This window comes from Maniola jurtina, chromosome 5 (genome assembly GCF_905333055.1).
Source record: "Maniola jurtina chromosome 5, ilManJurt1.1, whole genome shotgun sequence".
In the NCBI taxonomy this organism is placed as follows: Eukaryota; Metazoa; Arthropoda; class Insecta; order Lepidoptera; family Nymphalidae; genus Maniola; species Maniola jurtina.
This window is the reverse complement of record NC_060033.1, coordinates 12432799-12455089: the sequence shown is the minus strand read 5'-3', so window position 1 is coordinate 12455089 and position 22291 is coordinate 12432799. Positions and strand designations below refer to the sequence as shown.

General features: G+C 41.5%; 1 protein-coding gene and 1 long non-coding RNA gene across 2 annotated transcripts in view; both read left to right on the top strand.

The window, feature by feature from the left end:
- Positions 1–22291, top strand: part of LOC123865565 — a 417170-nt gene that overhangs the window by 214226 nt on the left and 180653 nt on the right. The gene's annotated exons all lie outside the window — the stretch shown is intronic.
- On the top strand, positions 34–22236 carry LOC123865522 (phosphoinositide 3-kinase regulatory subunit 4). The gene is made up of 29 exons (XM_045906590.1): positions 34–179; positions 216–324; positions 924–1104; positions 2114–2284; positions 3058–3246; positions 3803–3891; positions 4506–4715; positions 5152–5611; positions 5944–6136; positions 6614–6723; positions 7454–7562; positions 7753–7901; positions 8682–8825; positions 9100–9216; positions 10142–10276; positions 10824–10902; positions 11337–11413; positions 12077–12207; positions 12512–12606; positions 13241–13369; positions 13821–13896; positions 14256–14351; positions 14729–14851; positions 15926–16036; positions 16236–16402; positions 19342–19500; positions 20381–20541; positions 21263–21429; positions 21827–22236. The coding sequence occupies exons 2-29, from the start codon at positions 233–235 to the stop codon at positions 22038–22040; spliced, it is 4134 nt and encodes a 1377-aa protein (XP_045762546.1). The 5' UTR covers positions 34–179; positions 216–232; the 3' UTR covers positions 22041–22236.

The window sequence follows — 22291 nt, the reverse complement described above, 5'->3', positions numbered from 1 at the left end:
TACTGTATATAGTGATCTGTGCTATCTATTTTGTCAACAAAATATGTACAAAACTTGCAATTTTATTATTTTGTTCCATTTTGTTAATTAATTAACATTGTTATAAATTTGTTTAGCTCTCTATAGCTACGTACGCAGTGGAAAGTATGTGAGTTAACTACGTGTTAAATGATTATAAAGTAAACTTTGATGTTTTTGTCTTCAATTTAGTTTAGTTTTTCTTTGAATTAAAATGGGAAATCAACTGGTCGGTGTAGCTCCATCACAAATATATCCAGTTGAACATTATTTAAGTGACCATGTGGATTTATCATTCGATCAAAGGTAAGTAAGGATCTATCCAATAATTCTTTGTGTTAACTTGATGACTTTGGAAGCTTAGAAAGTGTTAAGATAGTCTTTGTTTATGTGCATTTATGTATTCCCTCGGAACTCCCAAAATAGTCATTAGATTTTGAAGAATTATTTCATAAAATTACCATTACCATAATAGATAACCATTAAAAATTTATCCAATTTCCATTTTCTACCATCTGCCAAGCTATTACTTATCCTAGTATAAACCCTGGGTTAAAACTTAGTATCTCTAACCACGAGAAGGGTAAAGGGGAGCGGGAAAAGGAGCGAAGAAAATTGTAAAAGGTACCCATACAAAGCCCAGGCCGGCCACTATTAACTATAAAATGTCTTAAGCCACAAAAAATCATGTTCTTACCGGAAGGAACAAGGGCTAGTAATAATTATATTGAATCAAAATATAAGGCTGAGATCTATAGAGCCCACTTTGGCTTTGCTCGAAGTTAAGTTTCAGTTAAAACAATATAGATCTATGCCAGTGATATATCTCAGCCTTAGTATTCCAGCTAAGATATCTTGTTCTTAGTTTGGATGCACTATATCTTTGATTTTTTGATAAAATTCAGCCTTGGCTCCACAAGATTCTTCAAAGTGGCTCGAGCTCGCACCAGAGAAGGCCTGGTTGTGGTTAAGGTTTTTGCTGTTCATGACCCCTCACTGCCGCTAGCCGAACATAAGGAAAGGATACTGAAGATTAAAGAACAGCTTGCCTCGGCTTTTAACTGCTTACCGTTTCAGAGAGTTATTGTAAGTACTCATCTGAGACCCAGTTTCCACTTAAGCGGAGTGGAAAGGAGATGTGTTGAGTCAAACAATCAGGTTTTTAATAGATGATGGGAAAAAATTAAAATGTTGTTTTTTAAAAATCTAATTGGTTGATTGATCTCTGAATACATCTCTCTGCACTCTTTTTAGCCTGATTGTTTGATTTTAATTAATGGTGTACTTAATAAATGACATACTCACATATTGGAAAAAATGGTACAATCAAAGGCAATCTAAAGTATAATAATAACATAGTAATATAAAGTGAACTATTCAAAAATCATGTTCTTTGATAAAACTTTACAGCTTTTTTAATATCTATGAAATATTATCACTACATATTATGTAACTCTATGACACACGTGATAACAATGCAAATAAATGTGTTGTATCAGGATCATCATCATAATCAACCCATCGCCGGAAGCCGGTTGATTACTAAGTACAGGTTTCCTCTCAAGATGAGAAGGGTTTGGCCATCATGAGGTGCATGCCGGGGATAGAACCCTGGAACAGAAGAGGAGGCTGACATTTTAACTACTAGACTATCATCGCTTCTTTTACTTCATACAATATATTTTAATTTTAGTAATATGAGATATTTTTTTTTGGAAAAAGATGGATAATCCTAAGTTGAAATTATGTATCAAGTTCAGATTTCTGTCAAATATCAGCAAGATTTCTGTCAAAGGAAACCACTAGCTACCAGGCTCTTGATTGAGGACAAGAAAGAGCAGTCTTTTTTTCAAAAGAATGTTAGCCATTTCAATCATAACTAACATTCCCCTTTCCCCTCCAACTAAGCGTAAAGCTTGTGCTAGGAGTTGGTACGACAATAGTGGAACAGGTGGGGTTTGAACCGCTGACCTTTCGGATTTCAGTCCGCTCTTATAACCGTTGAGCTGTTGAGGATAAAACCTTCAACTAAATTGCTAAAAGTCCTCGGACGGATCGCAAATCACACTGAGAAAAAAAAAATATTTTTTTTCAGTTGACAGACAAAGCTGGTCTTCTAATGCGAGAGTACTGTAAATGCAGTGTGTATGATAGAATGTCAACTCGACCATTTCTCACTGTGCTGGAGAAGAAGTGGATAACATTCCAGGTCCTGTACGCATTGCACAGGATGCATAAACTTGGCATCTGTCATGGAGATATTAAGGTAAATTAGTTATTACCTTTGTTCAATTTTTTACTTTATTTCATTGACTTATTATATTAGTCATTTATATCAATTCAAATTCAAATTATTTTTTTTATTCAATTAAACTTTACAAGTGCTTTTGAATCGTCAAAATAAAATAAAATTTAAATGAAATATGGAGGTTAAAAAAAAAACTGAACGTTGGCCTATATGTGGTTGACATCCAATCTACTCACACAGAACCTTTTTGCTCAAAGTTACAACAATAAACCAGGTAGCTCAAAATCTTTTCTCTCTATACATATATCCAAATTCGTCTTTTCTCTCTATGCTTGTATAGTAAAAAAACAAGTCTCATCATCTTCTTCAAACAAAAGATACAAAGAGAAATCGCGATCGCTATTCTCAAACACATCAAACATTAGTCTGCAGCGACACGATAACACGTCGCCGCTACTATTGCCTGCAGTCGGCTACGCACTTGTCCCTTACCCCCCTTCCACACACTGCCCGTGTGGCATGGGAAGGAGCGAGGAACGGAGGCAGAGACGTAGTGTGGACGCGTTACTCGCTTGTTCCTCGTTCACGCCCATCGCTCCCTATTTTGTCGATAAGTATGCAATAGCACACAGTTTCGACGTCCATCGCATTGCAAAGGCAAGCGACCTAGTACGGCGGCGCATAATTGCGCGAGTAGAACAGTGTGTGAAACGATTTTTAGAAATTTTACTAGGGAAGCCTTATAATCTGCCCAAAAGAAGAAAAGCCAAAGCTGTGTAATCTTGTTCCAGTTAGAAAACATAATGGTAACCTCCTGGCTGTGGGTGCTCCTCACGGATATCGCGTCGTTCAAGCCCACCTTCCTCCCGGATGACAATCCCGCTGACTTCAGCTACTTCTTTGACACGTCGAGACGAAGGCTGTGCTATGTTGCCCCGGAGAGATTTGTTAGGGCTCCAGATCCTAATGTTAGGAATTCAGTGAGTTTTTGTAATATTATAAAGAGGTTTTGTAAGTTTATTTGTAGGAAGTAATCTCAGAAACTACTAAACCGATTTTGAAAATTCTTTCACCAGTATAAAGCTACCTTATTCCTGAGTAACATAGGCTATATATTATTTTAAAAAAAATAGAGATTCCTATGAAAATTGTAATAAGCTACCCGAGGCGAAGCCAGGATAGATCGATCGACACAAAGCCGATTTTTGAAGCATTTTTTTTACTTTTGCATGAATTAAAAAAATGCTTATTTTTAGTTTTATTTAATTTTGTAATTTTATATTATTATTTAATTTATAAAGAAGGCGAGAGTTTCTACAAAGCTCTACCCTTCAGTTTGATTCCACATTCCGCGCTCACCCACTCGCTCATAGCAGTCATAGCCCATTGACAATACTATTTCAACTACTCACTCGCTATTGTTGCTAGCCAACTCATTTCTAGTTTTTAGCTCAACTCGTTTCTCGATTATCGTCGGCGATCGGACAAAATGCCTTACTACCTATTGGTTATTAAACTGCTGTAATTATTTTACAGGCTGATGATAGAACTAGCAGTCTGTTATTAAGTGAATCGCCGTGCAAAATAGGTGAGCTCATCCCCAGCATGGATATATTCTCTACTGGGTAAGTTTTAATATACAATTCGACAAACCCCTTTAACAAAACTCTTTCCCTTGCTGCTTGCCTCAAAGAGCTCTCATAAATGCAAATAAATGCATTTTCTTTCTTTCTATCTTTCTCATTATCACTAAACTAATCTAACCTAAGAGAGAATCAAAGAATAATTAAATGTAAGGTAAAAAAAAAATCTTACACTTTTTAGGATCCAAATCTCCAGAGAAATAAAGGTTCCGTTTTTCCTTTTGAGGAACGGAACCCTAAAAAGTAAAGGTTTGTGTCCCCAACTAAATTTAGTTCACAAAATCACATCAAGATTGGGCTGTCCGTCATTAACTTGCAAATGGTTATATTGATTTGTGATTTCTCATACAATGGTGCGAAACCCTTCGTGTTCGAGTCTGACTCATAAGTCATACTTGATCCGTTATTTGAGTCAAGTAGGTACTATATTCAGCATACTAAGTACAAATTAAGAATAACAATAAAAAGTGTTTAATTGCTAGAATATGGTATAATATACACTGGTCTTAAATATTAGGTAAAATCGCATATTATGCCAAGCATGGCGTGCAAAATTTATTTTCTACTATTCTACTTATAGATTATTTATTCCTTAGATGCGCTCTTCTAGAGCTCTGGAACGACGGTACTCCAGCGTTAGACCTCCCAGGATTACTAGCATACAGGAACGGCGAAGACCGACCTCCCACTATGACCTTACCAGATACTTGCGAAGAGGAGTTACGGATCTTACTGGAGTCCATGACGGAGCGGAACCCGAAGGATAGAAGGAGTGCTGAGATTTATCTGGACGAAGCTAGGGGCAAGTATGTGGAAAGTGTAGTTTGTTGGATCCCTTAGAAATCCTCTACTCCCGTTCAATTTCAGTAAATTTCGATACATAATGTTGATATTTCTCCCTAATAAGTGTAACGAGATTCCAAAATGTCTGTGTTAAGGTCTAATGATCGACAAAGCATCCCAAAAGTTTTATTTTTTCGACAATGATCGGCATTATTCGGCAGTTAGAGCACAAAAGAGAACACAAACAGCTCTTCATCAAAATCTGTGAAAGATACTAGCAAGGTTAACTTTAAAAGGTCTGTCTTGAACGATTTTCTGAACTAATTTTCTTATTCATCATAGGCACACGCTTGACCACGATAACACCTGATGGAAAGTGATGATGTGGCCTGAGATGGGCCGCGTTTACCTTGAAGATGCCTTGATGATTATTCTTACATTTATATTATTACTCTACAGATTATTCCCTGAATACTTCTACTCATTCCTCCAATCGTACATGCTGATATTCTCCGCCCAACCAATCCTACCAGCTGACGAGAAAATAGCCCGTATCTACCAGGACATAAAGAACATCATCAAAATCTTCACACAGCCGTCCAATTCCAAGGACTACCAAAATCTAGTTCCAGAGACCAGAGAAATCCCCAAAGTTGATATGGAAGCATTAATAAAGGAAGGTTTTAGAGTTATGAATGTAAATGTAGCCGATTATGATGAAGATAATGATAATAAAACGATGGAGAGTAAGGAAATGGGGCCGGACGGTGAAGGATTGATTTTGATTACGTCGCTAGTGACGTCTTGCATAAGGGGCTTGCATCATTGTACGTCGAAGTTGCATTGCTTGGAGATCCTGCAGTTGTTGTGTGAGAATTCCAGTTCAGAGACTATTTTGGACAGGATTTTGCCGTTTATCGTAAGTGTTTACCTTGCAAACTAGTAATAAATTGAATAATAATATAGCTGGCAGTCTGCACAAAGCCGTGCTGCCAAGTGATTTAGCGTTTCGGTATGATGCATTGTAGAAACCAAAGGGGTAAGGGTTTAATAAAAACTGCCGTACCACTCCCGGGTTAGCTCAGTTCCATCTTAGACTTCATCATCATCACTTACAACCAGGTGAGATTGCAGTCAAGGGCTAACTTGTATCTGAATAAAAAAAAAAAAGACAGACAACGAAGTGATCCTACAAGGGTTCCTTTTTTCCTTTTGAGCTGCGGAATCCTAAAAAGTGAATATTTTTACCAGATCTACCTATCCCACGCTCCGGAAGCTAGAGTCCGAGCTGCAGCAATATGGTGTGTGGCCAAATGTGTCTCGTGCGTCCGGAACTTGCCTCCGCAAGACAGCAACGTGTTTCCGGAATACATCCTGCCGGAACTGGCGCCGCGGGCTTCCGATCCGGCACTGCCCGTACGGATTGCCTATGCGAATAACATTGGTAAGATTAAAACATTTTTGTTAGATTTTTATTAGATCTACCTATCCCACGCTCCGGAAGTTAGAGTCCGAGCTGCAGCAATATGGTGTGTGGCCAAATGTGTCTCGTGCGTCCGGAACCTATCTCCGCAAGACAGCAACATGTTTCCGTAATACATCCTGCCGGAACTGGCGCCGCGGGCGGGCTAAAGTCCGAGCTGCAGCAATATGTGGCTAAAAGTAAACTTAATGATCGCTACCCCCCTTCCACACTGTAGGTCGCACTAGGTCGCTTGCCTTTGCAACTCGATGGACGTCGAAACTGTGCGCTATTACATACTTACAGACAAAATAGGGAGCGATGGGCGTTAACGAGGAACATGCGAGTAACGCGTCCACACTGTCTTGGCCTCCGTTCAGGCAGTGTGCGGAAGAGGTATTAATCATATTAATTCATACGTGATCGAGTAAATGGACGCTAATTATGTATTTGTTTTAGCAAAGTTAGCGGAGACAGCGGTTCGGTTTCTAGACCAAACCCAAAATATGGCTGACAAAGAAACAGCTAACATCAACTACGAAACTGAACTTTCGGCGTTGCATGAAATGGTTAGTATTTTTATAACTATTTTTACAAATCAAAATATTTTTTCGTAGAAAACCTTCAATGGATTAAAAATAAATATGTATCCTTCAGTTATCATTCAGTGTTAGACACTGAGTTAGTGAACCATAATTGAGCATATGCCCCTTTTTAGGGTTCCGTACCTCAAAAGGGAAAATCGAACCCTTATAGGATCACTTTGTCGTCTGTTTGTCTGTCTGTCTGTCTGTTCGTCCTGTCTGTCAAGAAAACCTAAAGGGTACTTCTCGTTGACCTAGATTCTTGAAATTTGGCAGGTAGGTAAGTCTTATAGCACAAGTAAAGGAATAAATCCGAAAACCGTGAATTTGTGGTTACATTATTAAAAAAATTAAAATATGTTTTAATTTTCAAAGTAAGATAACTATACCAAGTGGGGTATCATATAAAAGGCCTTTTCCTGTACATTCTAAAACAGATTTTATTTTTATTTTTACGCATAATAGTTTTTGATTTATCGTGCAAAATGTCGAAAAAATTACCCGAGTACGGAACCCTCGGTGCACGAGTTCGACTTGCACCTGACCGGTTTTTTTTATCCCAAGAAATCTAAATCCACGCGGAAGAAGTCGCAGGCATCATCTTATTGTAAATACATATATCATACTTGTCAACTATTTGCAATGAAATACTTTCTTAATTTTTTATTCAAATACTGAAATAATTTGATTCGGAACAAGTTAGCTTCTGTTTTAGGTACGTTCCACAGTATCGTATTTACTGACGGATTCTCAAGCCGTAGTGAAACGTGCGTTGGTCGAAAATGGGATCACAAAGCTATGCGTTTTCTTTGGAAAACAAAAAGGTAAGCGAACTAACAAAAAACGGACCAGTGCACTCATCCATTCCTATCATATTCGTAAATTGCTGGGTCTAGAAACTTTGTATTTCGCATGTAGATTCTCTCTATAATGTAGACCCCCACTTAGAAAGGATTTTCAGGCACGTTGTGCAGTTTTAATTAACTTTATTGGCGAATCAAATTTTAATTCTAGCAAACGACGTAATACTGTCACATATGGTGACATTCCTAAACGATAAGGAAGAAGTGGCTTTGCGAGGATGTTTCTTCGAGCGGGTAGTGGGAGTTGCATCATATGTGGGCCAGCACGCTGCGCCCATACTACTGCCGCTGCTACAACAAGTAAGAATCTTCTAGTACTGTGTATTCCTGACTCTTTCCATGAATCAGAGCGGTAGGGGTTTTTAAGGTGGATGCAACGGGTCTGCCCGCGAAATTCAAAGGGTCCAGTTTAAGAAATTAGCTCTAGTATCGACTAATTTGTGAGTTATAGTCGATACTAGAACTAATTTCTTAAACTGGACCCTTTCAAGTAAAAATTCTTATATAAACCTGTGAGGATAATACTGCCATTGTCGCAATTAAAGTGCCATAAGCCTACGGTGTTGTATTAGTTTACAAATTACGAAAAACTAAATTAAATTTGAATCTCGCGGGCAGACCCGTCTCATGCCCCATAAGCATTTTCTCGACTAATGATGATAATGGAGGGAGGTTGTACATTGGAACTCCCTAATGACATAACAGGGTAGTTGTGTTTGGACTTATATATTTTGTTTTCATGAATAAGTTACAATTTTATTTGAGAAATATCAAAAAAGCTTTTTCTTTAAAAAGGTTTTTTAAATACTTACTTAAAATTTTCTCTGAGGAGCTGAAAGAAGGATCGTACGTTGGTAAAATCCTGGTCGGAAACATTAAACACTTACACATCTGATATGGCTCGCAATGTGTACAAAAATCTAGGAATATTATCCGTACCTGTATCCGTCCTTATTAATTGTATTGGGTTTGGTGAAATTAGAAACTTTGCAGACAAGGAGAACCACTTTGTGTGCGAGTTGATCCATCTAATTCTTTTTCTCGCAATATTATCTATTACAAGTAAATCAATGATTACAGGGCCTGACAGACCAATCGGAGTGGATTATAGCGAAGGCTTTACGTGCCACCACAAGTTTGGCAGAATTGGGGTTATTGCCGAAACAAGCTCTATGCGATTTGGTGGCCGAAAGTGCTGTGTACCTTGCTCATCCTAATCTATGGGTATGTCATGTGTAAACTAACTATCTCTCTCTCTCTTTCTTCCTCACCCCTCCCTCAATCCTCTCCCCCTCCCCCTCTATCCCCTCCCTCTCTCTCTCCTTATATATTTCTCTCTCTCTTTACATCGTAACCCCTGACCCTTTTATAGGATTTTCACCTACTAAAATCCACTCGGTGGGGGTTTTAGTAGGTAAAAATAATTTTAGAATATGAATAACCCCATTTGCTGCAGTATTTTGTAGATAAATATCTTGGTGTTTTGATTTCTTTGCAGATTCGTCACGAAGTGTGCGGTTTGGTGTCGTGTGTAGCGAGCCTATTGAACCCCATTGACGTCAACTGCAAAATACTACCGCTAGTGTGGCCACACCTTAAACACAAACTGATCCAGGTAATTGTCGCATACGTTATCAATACGCCAGGCCGGAAATAAAGTAATGTATGGCCAAGTAATATTGGAATGGCGAGGCGAAGCGAGTACTTTTTAGTGACTTTTAATGTAAACAAGACTGTTAAATGCTATTTCGTCGGCCGAAACTTGTATACTACTTTTCTCTCACTTGGAAACAATAAACAAATGAATTCAAGAAATAGTTACATTGCGGTTTATACAATTAGAAAACAATAATAACCCTTTTGAAACACACAACTTTTTGTAATTGAACACTTGCCAAGTAAAATGTAATATAAAGTAAAATGTAATAGGTGGAACCTCAGCGTGTAGGCAAGGATCCCAGAGCGTTTGCGGTAGTGATATGTGCAACCTAAAACCTAGATCAACAACAAAATATGGCCTAAAAACAAATCCAGTAAGAAAGGTCACTAACCTTTTGTCTCTGCAACTCTTCCTGGCTCCGGAATCTGCTCCAGGGATGCTGTGGCGGTTTTGGGTTGTATGCGAGTAGGTATATGCGGCCATAAAATTGGCGTGCGCGCGCGTATGGGAATTTACGTCCTCACAGAATCTCGTCGCAATGATTTCTCCCGTTCAAATATGGCGTCGCGTCGTTGGTTATGCGCGGCAGTGCGCAGGCGCGGGTGTTCGCCTAAGCTCAACCCCTAGCGTCATCTATGAAGCCAGGAAGGAGTTAACTCAGACGAAGGAAAGCGACCGTTCCTGTAGATATAGTTTTTAAACCATATTTTGCGTACTAATTTTACTAGGTTTCCGTTGCACAACCAATAGGTACTCATTTTTAAGTCCATATTAATTTTCATTCGCGTGGAGAGCCAATTCAACCAAGCCAATTCAATACGCTTGCGATTTTTTTCTATTTTTTTATTATTTATTTATATTATTTATTTTCTTTGTTTAGGTGGAAAGAGCAGAACTACTGCTGGAAAGCTTAGCGGAGCCCATACCGAGGAAAGTTCTAGACGCAGTACTGAGACACGGCGACGTAGATCGCCTCGTGCAGACACTACGAGAAAGGCGGAGTGCTAGATTGAAGGCAAGGAAATTTACTGTTGCTTATAAGTAATTTAGTATGCGTTATAATTGAGAAGACGTCGGTAGGGCGTCGATTTGGGTGTTTTTCTGTAAACTATATTTAGAGTAAAATTTAGAGTAATATTAAAAAGAACAGGATGCACTTTTCTTTTTGATATTCCAAAAAGACGGAAAATGAATTTTAAAGACAAAATTTTAGTGTTACTCTTCAAAAAACACTGTGCTCAAGAGTGACACCTGAAGTCGTCGTTTGAAATTAAATTAAGTTCGTCTGTCCTTTTCTCATTACATTGGTAAGAAAAAGATGGGAATACTGTAAAATTTAGTCGCGATCAAAATCAGTACCGTTCACTCCACGATGAAAAAGAAATTGAAACTTGATTGGAACTTTCATAGATTATTTAAACTGAAGAGATGAGAAAGATGTTTTTTTTTTTTTTAATTCTGTGGAAGGATATGATAAACGCGGTAGGGATTTTGTATTCTTTGATATGGAGTGAAAGAAGATTGTAAATAAAAATTAATTATTTTTTTCCTACTTTAAACAGGTAAAAGAAGGAATGGTGCCACAGTACTCAGAGATGGGACAACAACTTAAGAACTTATTCAGAAGACTGGCTTCAGATGGTGAGGATGTATTTTTATTTGACAGTTATGTAACAGAGGTTATGGAACCTGATTGAAAGGTGAAAATCATTTATCCTAACGCTTTGTCTTAAATCAAATGTGGCCGGGCGAACTAGTTTGTCCTAAAATCAGGTGTGACCGGCGAATTAGTTTGCCCTATAATTTGATTAATTGGCATAAATGTTTTGCCCTAAAACCAAATATGGTCGAGCGATCTAAAATCTGGTAAGCTGGCGAAACTAATTTGTCCGAATTTTTTTTTTTTTTGGTTTAGGGTTAGTTGGGTATTATTTTTCCTAAAATTGGGTTTGGTTGGGTATTATTTTGTCCTAAAATTGGGTTTGGCCGGCCGAAATATTTCATCTTAAAATCGGGCCTTGCAGCAAAATTCTTTGTCCTACAACAGATACATAATTTTAAACGTTTCTTTATAGGTATGACAGAACACGTAGAAAACCAGTTACTAGCAATGAGTGCACATCTCATCAAGATTCAGAGCACTTCGACGCAGGTTAGTCTATGGTCTAACTACTCAATGCTCTTTGAACTCGCGTTAGACGCATGCACTAATTAAATATCTCTCTGTAGTCGTTATTCCTAATTACTGGGGGTCGTGACTCCTTCCCAATAATCCTACAATGGATAGTTCTCTTAGGATAATGCGGTGGGTTCTCAGATCCTTCCACATAGGTACAACTCGACTAAGAGAACGAAATTTCGACTCTCAGGTTAATTGACAGTTATTATCAGATGTTAGTGGTATCTAATGACCGGGACGAGCTTAACGTGCTCTCCGAGACACGGAGCAAACGAAAAGGAAAAATTCGGACCTCTAAAATCGGTCACCCATCCAGTTACCGATTTCGGTCAACGTTGCGTAATCATAATCACGATTTGTACGAGTAACACGAAGTTAATTACCTGCTTACGTTCGAATATTATGATTTCAGGTTCTATTTGTATACCTATTGTTTTTCAGTTCAGTATCTTAGATATTTAAGAGGAATGTGCAACATCCACATAAAATCAAGAGAGTTTCAGGATATCAAGTGGACTTATGTACAACTATTCTTTGGTTCGAATAAATAATTTAAAAAAAGATGGATATGCGTTGTCACAACTAGGCCACACGCCCCTCTAATTAAATCTAACTTAATCAAAATTAATTTTTCAGCATATAACAGACGCGCCAGGAAGATTAGTACTAAACGGAGGCGGAATATCGAGATCGGTGCAACTCGAAACGGGAGGCGATACACTCGCGCACAATATCGCCGACAAACTGTACGCGTCTGCACAGACCAGGTATTGCGTGGACCTATAAGACTTCTTCTATTTGAGAGCCTCGATAGCTCAACGGTTGAGGAGCGGACAGAATTCCGAAAGGTCGGCGGCTCAAACCCCACCCGTTGCACTATTGCACTCCTGGCAAAAGCTTTACGCTTAATTGGAGGGAGTATTATCATAATTATCATGGCTAATATTCTTTATTAAAAAAAAAAATATTTCTATGCTCTATGAGTGGGAACAGACTTAATACCCCATGAAATATGAACGTAACATGTCTTGGTTAGAAGTCATTTGCATTGCAGCGTAATTTTCTTTCTAGAAGACCACATAAGACGTCTCTCTCACACGAAACCCACATGAACACTGAATGGCAGCACATGTTTGGGCAAACGCAGGAGCAATCCTCTATTAAAGGTAAGTCTAAAATCTAGATCTAAAATTCGAATTGCAATGTTAGAAATTAGTACTTATATATAGTTATACTTATTGCGATCTTACGCATAAAAGAGCACGCATAAATTATCACATAAATTCTGTATGAATTTTATAAACCATTTTTTTAAGGAGGGGTTTTACCATGTCGCAACTTTAGATAGAATTACTCGTTTTGTAATCATTGCTTTTGAGGTGCGCTTAGCAAATTATTTACAGTATCCTGATAGCCTAGAAACGGCGTATCGCAATAGTTTGCTATAGCAAGCTATAGTGTTGCGATCGTAATCATCTACGAATCGCTAAGGTGTGGAATGCCCTTCCGGCGTCCGTGTTTCCTGCCACGTTTCTATCAAAGCAAGAGTGGCATCTTCTAGGCAAGTTGACTCCAACCTAGACCAATTCTTTTATAAGCATGATTTGATAGTCGTCAAGCGCAAGCCTATCACGCAATTAAAAAATACCTCTTGGATTGGCTGACTCTTTCACACTACTGGCTTAAATGCATTGTTGCAACAAGAATACCATAAATTCGCCCAATCAGATCGTAGCAAAGATTGCAGCTTTTCCGCAAACGACCAACAAGACGTGTGTTTAGGGGAATACTCTATTTCAGGGTCTGAGACAGTGTCTCAGTCAGGTGCTTCCGGCGCGGTCGGTGCGGTGCAAGCGAGCGCTGTGTCGGTCAGCCAGCCTCCACATTCGCAGATGGGCACTTTGGGCCATAGCGCGAGCTACGTGCAATGTAAATATTTGTTCTCTCTCTTATTCTCCGTCGTATACTTTAAAGCTTCGCTATACAGATGTTATACCCTTTTGGCATCCGTGTTTCCTGCCACGTATAACTTAAGTATCTTCAAGGCAAGAGTAAAAAGGCATCTTCTAGACAAGCGTGCTCCATCTTAAGCTGCATCATCACTTGCCAGCAGGTCTAATTGCAGCTTAGGTATTGCCATACAAATGACAAAAACAAAAAAAGACAGTGGGCGTTAACCATAAATGACTAACCAGTCACACAACTAACTTCTTCAAGTTAGTACGGAAAACATAGGCCCGTTGTCTCTATCAACTGACCTGAACTGTCGCAACTAGACTAACGTCTAATTAATATGTATCACAAAATGTAACCTTTCAATTTTCTATTTGTATAGATGTTACAGTTCCTTCCTGTAAAATTTATGTGGTTTTTTTCACAGACAGTATGGCCCCCTGTCGCATGGAACTGAGGAATTTAGTAACACGAATGCAACAGAAGTTCCAAAAGTCACTCAGGTGAGTGCGTGCACGCATGTAATAGAACCATTGATATAGTAGGTACAGATGACATATCACGAACAAAATGACATCGCTCGAAAGTGGCCAAGTGTTTTTAAAATAATTAGAATAAAAATATTTATTCTAAAATAAAATTTAACACCTAAGTCATTAAGCCTATTTGACTAATTTGAAATAAGGTCAAACCATTATTTTCAACCCCCGACCCATAAAGGGGGTGTTATAAGTTTGACGTGTGTATCAGTGTAACTGTCTGTGGCATCGTAGCATCTAAACTAATGAACCGATTTTAATTTAGTTTTTTTTTTGTTTGAAAGGTGTATAAACTAGTATATTATGTGATTTGAATGTTCTAGAAGTCACGATGATAATGTGGAAGCAGGGGAAGATCTTCTGCCTCCCGCGACGTGGCGACCCGGGAACCAGCTCCTAGCTTACTTACATGAGCACAAGTGAGTCTAGTAGCTTAGAACCATCATTATCATCATGGTCAACCCATCGCCGGCTCACTACTGAGTACGAGTCTCCTCTCAAGTCACTTTGGCCATAGTCAACCACGCTGGCCAAGTGCAGATTGGTAGACTTCACACACCGTTGACTATTATTATGGACAACTCTCAAGCATGCAGGTTTCCTCACGATTTTTTGCAGGCAAGTGTTATTTAACTGTCTGAATCGTACATAACTCGGGAAAATTAGAGATGCATGCCTAAGGAACCTCTGTACGCGAGTCTGACTCGCACCTGGCTGATTTTTCTACATATTTTTGTTTTGTATTGTGCATTATGGTCCCAAATAAAAAATGTTTGTATTTTGTTATTCTTTTTAGGGCTCGAGTAAATCAGTTGGTAAGGTTACCAGCTCACCGCAACCTGTTTGGATCCTGCTCGGACGATGGCACCGTTAGATTATGGGATGCTGCCAAGCTCCAAGGTCACGCTTATGTTAACAAGTACGTATGAGACTTCTATCAACATAGTGTCAATACGAAGACCATTTGACAATGATTTTATTTCATTTTATTCAGTCCACAAAACTGACTACAATTGTAAAAAAAGAAAACAAGATGATACATGAACAAAGATACAGGGACGCATTTGTATCTCCTCAATGTGGACTTGGCTTGCATAAAATATGTCGGTACAAAACTACAGCGCAACACAAATAAACTTAACAAGAACAAAACTTAATCCAGAACATTTACTAACAAAATAGAAAAAAGCTTAACAAACTACTTACTAACAATTACTTATCTGCGTAATTAACTTTTTTTTATTCTTGGTTTGTTTGTTTTTGTTTGAAAAATGTCTTTATTATCAAATATTAAATATATACACAGTTTATGTCCCGGTAACACAGGATAAACACAAAATAATAAATCTAACACAGTTTTGCAGGCTATACACGCCCTTTTCAAACTTACCAATATCATAGTTAACACTCCATTCACATCATAAATACATCACAATTATATATTCTATATATATAATAGCCTCGATAGCTCAACGGTTGAGGAGCGGACTGAATTCCGAAAGGTCGGCGGTTCAATCCCCACCCGTTGCACTATTGTCGTACCCACTCCTGGCACAAGCTTTACGCTTAATTGGAGGGGAAAGGGGAGTATTAGTCATGATTAGCATGGCTAATATTCTTTAAAAAAAGAAAAAAAAAAAATCTTGGTATATTGTCACAGAAGATATCTATAGCGTCTCTGTAACAATTTGCAAGAGACTGCATTCGATATAGCGGACTATGATGGCCAAGCTTGGTTTTGGTTTGAGGCAAACAGAACGTCTTGCGATTGTGTAAGCGGCTACAGTCACGGGGCACAACGAACTTCAAGCGATTTGACACTAAGTAACAATTTTAATTCTCGGTACACTCGGTTGGGCGGTTCGCATTGCCACAAAAATTAACGTCATTCTGTATGTCATTCTGTGTCTAAGTCTAATTTAAGTCTGAGCAAAGTCAACATAGACTATAGATCAGCATTCATGATCAAAGCAATTATTTTTTTGTTCCCTAGATCGAAGTCTATGTACAACCGGAGTGCGGGCCCAGTGATATCGTTGGCGGCGTGTGAGGGTGGACACTCATTGGTCGCCGCTACGCAAGAAGGCTCCATTTTTGTGCTAAGGTAAGTTATACTTATAGTTGCTTCAATATATGCGTTTTGACGATAAAACTTTTTCTTTTATCTCATTTTTCTCTTGACCCTGTCCCATTTTATTTGTGGTTGGGCCTCCTTATACGTAAGCGCTAAGATTTTCTGGTCAGTCTCCACTGACTGCCATTTTTTTTAATTTTGACCTTTAAATGAGGCATATCGATTTCAGATTAGACACGGGATCTTCTCGTATGAGTTTATCGCAGTGTCGTCAACTGGAGAGCAGTACAGACGGCGCGTGCGTGGCGTGCTCGTCCGCAGGCGGCGTGCACGCGGGCGTCATATCGTACGCGACGCTCAACGCGACTGTCGTGGGCTGGGACTTGCGAGCGCCGGGTGAGCATACACAAGTCTGTCGCAGTGTCGTCAACTGGAGAGCAGTACAGACAGCGCGTGCGTGGCGTGCTCGTTCGCAGGCGGCGTGCACGCGGGCGTCATATCGTACGCGACGCTCAACGCGACTGTCGTGGGCTGGGACTTGCGAGCGCCGGGTGAGCATACACAAGTCTGTCGCAGTGTCGTCAACTGGAGAGCAGTACAGACAGCGCGTGCGTGGCGTGCTCGTTCGCAGGCGGCGTGCACGCGGGCGTCATATCGTACGCGACGCTCAACGCGACTGTCGTGGGCTGGGACTTGCGAGCGCCGGGTGAGCATACACAAGTCTGTCGCAGTGTCGTCAACTGGAGAGCAGTACAGACAGCGCGTGCGTGGCGTGCTCGTTCGCAGGCGGCGTGCACGCGGGCGTCATATCGTACGCGACGCTCAACGCGACTGTCGTGGGCTGGGACTTGCGAGCGCCGGGTGAGCATACACAAGTCTGTCGCAGTGTCGTCAACTGGAGAGCAGTACAGACAGCGCGTGCGTGGCGTGCTCGTTCGCAGGCGGCGTGCACGCGGGCGTCATATCGTACGCGACGCTCAACGCGACTGTCGTGGGCTGGGACTTGCGAGCGCCGGGTGAGCATACACAAGTCTGTCGCAGTGTCGTCAACTGGAGAGCAGTACAGACGGCGCGTGCGTGGCGTGCTCGTCCGCAGGCGGCGTGCACGCGAGCGTCATATCGTACGCGACGCTCAACGCGACTGTCGTGGGCTGGGACTTGCGAGCGCCGGGTGAGCATACACAAGTCTGTCGCAGTGTCGTCAACTGGAGAGCAGTACAGACGGCGCGTGCGTGGCGTGCTCGTTCGCAGGCGGCGTGCACGCGGGCGTCATATCGTACGCGACGCTCAACGCGACTGTCGTGGGCTGGGACTTGCGAGCGCCGGGTGAGCATACACAAGTCTGTCGCAGTGTCGTCAACTGGAGAGCAGTACAGACAGCGCGTGCGTGGCGTGCTCGTTCGCAGGCGGCGTGCACGCGGGCGTCATATCGTACGCGACGCTCAACGCGACTGTCGTGGGCTGGGACTTGCGAGCGCCGGGTGAGCATACACAAGTCTGTCGCAGTGTCGTCAACTGGAGAGCAGTACAGACAGCGCGTGCGTGGCGTGCTCGTCCGCAGGCGGCGTGCACGCGGGCGTCATATCGTACGCGACGCTCAACGCGACTGTCGTGGGCTGGGACTTGCGAGCGCCGGGTGAGCATACACAAGTCTGTCGCAGTGTCGTCAACTGGAGAGCAGTACAGACGGCGCGTGCGTGGCGTGCTCGTCCGCAGGCGGCGTGCACGCGGGCGTCATATCGTACGCGACGCTCAACGCGACTGTCGTGGGCTGGGACTTGCGAGCGCCGGGTGAGCATACACAAGTCTGTCGCAGTGTCGTCAACTGGAGAGCAGTACAGACAGCGCGTGCGTGGCGTGCTCGTTCGCAGGCGGCGTGCACGCGGGCGTCATATCGTACGCGACGCTCAACGCGACTGTCGTGGGCTGGGACTTGCGAGCGCCGGGTGAGCATACACAAGTCTGTCGCAGTGTCGTCAACTGGAGAGCAGTACAGACGGCGCGTGCGTGGCGTGCTCGTTCGCAGGCGGCGTGCACGCGGGCGTCATATCGTACGCGACGCTCAACGCGACTGTCGTGGGCTGGGACTTGCGAGCGCCGGGTGAGCATACACAAGTCTGTCGCAGTGTCGTCAACTGGAGAGCAGTACAGACGGCGCGTGCGTGGCGTGCTCGTTCGCAGGCGGCGTGCACGCGGGCGTCATATCGTACGCGACGCTCAACGCGACTGTCGTGGGCTGGGACTTGCGAGCGCCGGGTGAGCATACACAAGTCTGTCGCAGTGTCGTCAACTGGAGAGCAGTACAGACAATACTATTCTCACAAATTAGTCGATACTAGAATTAATTTTTTAAACTGGACCCTTTCAAGTAAAGATTTTTATAAACCTGTGAGGATGATATTGCCATTTGTCGCAATTAAAATACCATGAGCCTACGTTGTCGTATTAGTTTACAAATTGCGAAAAACCAAATCAATTTTGAATTTCGCGGGCAGACCCGTCTCTTGGTCATGCCCCTTAATTAAGTTGCCAGAAAGGGCAACTTTTCCAAAAATTACATAAATGGTAAGGACCACTTATAAGAACACACTATTCGACTAACTCCTACTGTACGAATTAGTAACGTGGTATAATCATGCGAAAAATCGTATGTCTATGGGTATAATGGAGTACAAGCGCCATCTAGTTGTCAATGTAGCATACTTTGATATTTTACCATAGGGATATTTTACGTTACGATATGTTTAACAACTGTCAGATAAACTTTATCTACTGAATTTTCACGTTATGCCAATTTCTGTAGTGGGAATCTGTCAAAATGTGAAAATTATTGGGACAAAGTTTATCTGCCTGATGTGGCACTGAAAAAACCTATACATTAAGAAAATAAAATGAAATGAAAATTTATTTATCAAACTTAAATAACGCGATTCGTGGAGTCGCTAAACTAGGACAGCCCGTATTATAGGGGCCAGTGCCTTCCCATACAGTGTTTATATAATTAATTGATTAAAATCTAATACTAAATTAAAAATACAAATATTTTTTTATGTAAAAGTTGATGTGGGTGTGTGTGTATGATATGTGTGTGTGCAGGTGTGTGTAAGTGTTTGTGTTGTGTATGTGTTTGTGTGCGTATGTCTATGTTTTGATCAGATTATATTTTGCACAATGTATGTATTTAGTAGTTTTTCTGTTTCCTCGTAATTATATTTAGATAGGTAGAAAAGAAGAAGAAAGGTTTTGAGAGTTGATTCCACAGTTTGCATGCATACACTTAATACTTCGATATACTTATCAGTTTACCTGTTTATATGTCCCCTGTTTTGTGACAGGTAACGCGTGGAAACTGCAAGGGGACCTGAAACAAGGCGTGTACACATGTCTGTACGCGAACAGCGCAGGGTACCTCGCGGTGGGGACTTCGAGCGGGGCGGTGTGCGTGTGGGACTTGCGGTTCGGGCTGCCCATTACGTCGGTCAAACACCCTAATTGTGAGCAGTTGTTTTTTTTATTATCACACTATCACACCAATATTATAAAGGCGAAAGTTTGTGTCTATGTTTGTTACTCTTTCCCGCAAAAACTACTGGACGGATTTGGCTGAAATTTAGAATAGAGATAGATTATATACTGGATTAACACATAGGCTTACTTTTCATCCCGGAAAACCAAAGAACTCCCACGGGATTTTAAAAATATACTCACGCGAACGAGGTTGCGGGCATCAGCTAGTAATTATCATAATCACATCATCCACCATTTGAAATGTCCACTGACAGCGTGTAGAAAGCAGTATGTTGTGAGTTCGATTGTAATAATAGCAAGATCCTCACCCAGCGGGGCTCAAGCTCGAAGCCCAGCTGGTCCGACCGTCTTGTCTTGGAGGGTTGGAAACTTGTATAATGTAGACTTCTGGGATTAACATTCTAGCGTGCTTCAGGCTTGATAGTTACTAAAGTGAGGTTGTGTGTGTGTGTATGTCACTATAGTTTTAGGGTTCCGTATCTTAAAAGAAACCCTTTTAGGTGTACTTCGTTGTCTGCCTGTCTCTCGTGTCTGTCAAACACAAGGGAATCAAAACTTAACTTATAAGTGTATTTCCCGTTGACCTAGTATCATGAAATTAGGCAGTTAGGTAGGTCTTAAAAAACGTACATCACAAAAAAAATTTGTTTACGAATAAATAAAATTAGTTTACTAAATGACACATAGATGGTGCTGTCCATCATTAATTTACAATAACATTAACACATAAAAGTGTTATAATTATCTTGTACGATGGTACGGAACCCTTCGTGTGCGATACCGACACTTACTTGACCGGTTTTCTTACAATGTGACGCTAGTGTAACTGTATACATGTTGTTCCAGCGGAACGAATTCGTCGTATAGTGGGCTTTGGAGGCTCGTCGTCCCGCGTGTGGGCGGTGGGGGGCAGGGACGCCGCCGCGTGGTGCCTGGAGTCCACGCAGCGAACCCACGCGCTGTGGCCCGCCACCGCCGGCGCACAGCCGCTGCACTATAGCCCCGTGGTAAGTGCACCATTTTTTTTTAAAGAATATTAGCCATTTTAACCATGACTAACATTCCCCTTTCCCCTCCAACTTAGCGTAAAGCTTGTGCTTGGAGTGGGTACGACAATAGTGCAACGGGTGAGGTTTGAACCGCCAACCTTTCAGAATTCAGTCCGCTCCTGTAACCGTTAAGCTATTAAGGCTTTGTTCATCATACTTGCCACTTTCATCTTTTACTGGCCACGCCATTACATACGGTCATAAGCCTCCCTCGTGCAGCTACTGTCTGCCACGCCACGATGCTTTGCCACGATCGCCTTCAAAGAACTTCTAGACAGGTATTGAACCCGGAAACACTTTATTATCTCGTTGCTGGAGAGTGAAAGTTCTAGTGCGATTTAACTACGTGCAGCGACATCTAGTTCGCAGTTGCAGTAGCTGCTGTGAGTGTAAGTACGTACGTATTCGTTAGTGTAAGTACCGTAGTGACTTTGGAGGCTTGTAATGGTACCTGGAGTCCAACGCAGAGAATCCACGCTCGAATGTTTTTTGAAAACATGTTAGTGATTGGTTGTTGACTCAAAACCGTTAGCACCCACTGAGATGTTACCTTTATCATTTATATGGGATCACGGAACAGAGAGAGCGTAACGTGCTATACTAATTTCTTTCCGAAAATAAAAAAATACGAGCTTGCTGCGCTCGCCTTTTATTTATTCGTATTTTGTATGGATTTCAGGCTTCACACTACATAAGCGCGCTATACTGTGGGACACGGGACGGCAACCGCTTCCTCATCTCTGGAGGTTCCGACCAGCGCTTGAGACTGTGGGACCTTCAACACCCTGAAGATTCCCATATACTGCTCAATGCGCCCCATGACCAACTGAATGCGCTTAAATACAGGTATGTGTTTACTTTTTGCGTCGTATTCCTCATTTTTTAGAGTCGCGATCCCTTCCATTAATCACTGATGGTGAGGGCTTTCTTGTAATGATAATGCGGTGGTCTCGGGAATACTTCCTAATCTGAATTTTCTTTCGGATAATCTGAATGGGTATATGTGCTGACTGCTGCTTATTCGGTTGTACATAAAAATCATTGTCAATTTATAAACATAGTGTGCAATTCTTTTCCATATAAAACGTTAAAAAGAGGATTACACTATAACGCACAACAGACGAAAACGTATAAGTGCGGAAACCAATCCAGAGAGAAGAAAACACTATTTAAGATGTGTCAAATTATTTAAAAGATTGTGTACAGACGTATAGGTAAGCACCAACATCTACTTTATTTTTAGAAGCCGTATTGTCGATGGTACGACTGTAATCCAAGAGGTGTGCAAGTCCAACCCGTCAGTGGCGCCCTCCCTGCAGGAGGACAACGTGTACCGCACGGTGGAGTCGCGCAGCTTCTACCACACCGCGCCCCTCACTGACATCACGCTGGTCGAAGCCGGCAAGTGCTATCTAGTCAGCTCCTCTGCCGACGGCGTCATCAATGTGTGGAAATAGTGGTTGCTCTAACTTTAAACGTACAGTCCGACAAACCTCTTTTGGCGCGTAGCCAAAATCGGAACTTAAGCCGCCATCTAGAGAAATGCACTTGTTGATAGTTCGCTGTGTCGGCATAAAGCGACAACTGCGCCTTTACTCAAGTGCCAAAAGAGCCTTGTCGGACTGTCGACGAAACTTTCCTTTAAATCTGGCTTTACTCTGATTAGCCAATGTCAAGTTTGTGATATTTTCAAGTTATTGAATTTATA

Coding starts and splice junctions, on each gene's coding strand:
- LOC123865522 (XM_045906590.1), top strand. CDS start 233: ATGGGAAATCAACTGGTCGGTGTAGCTCCATCACAAATATATCCAGTT. Junction 7,902..8,681: donor TACTGCCGCTGCTACAACAA/GTAAGAATCTTC, acceptor CAATGATTACAG/GGCCTGACAGACCAATCGGA. Junction 10,277..10,823: donor GGCGGAGTGCTAGATTGAAG/GCAAGGAAATTT, acceptor TACTTTAAACAG/GTAAAAGAAGGAATGGTGCC.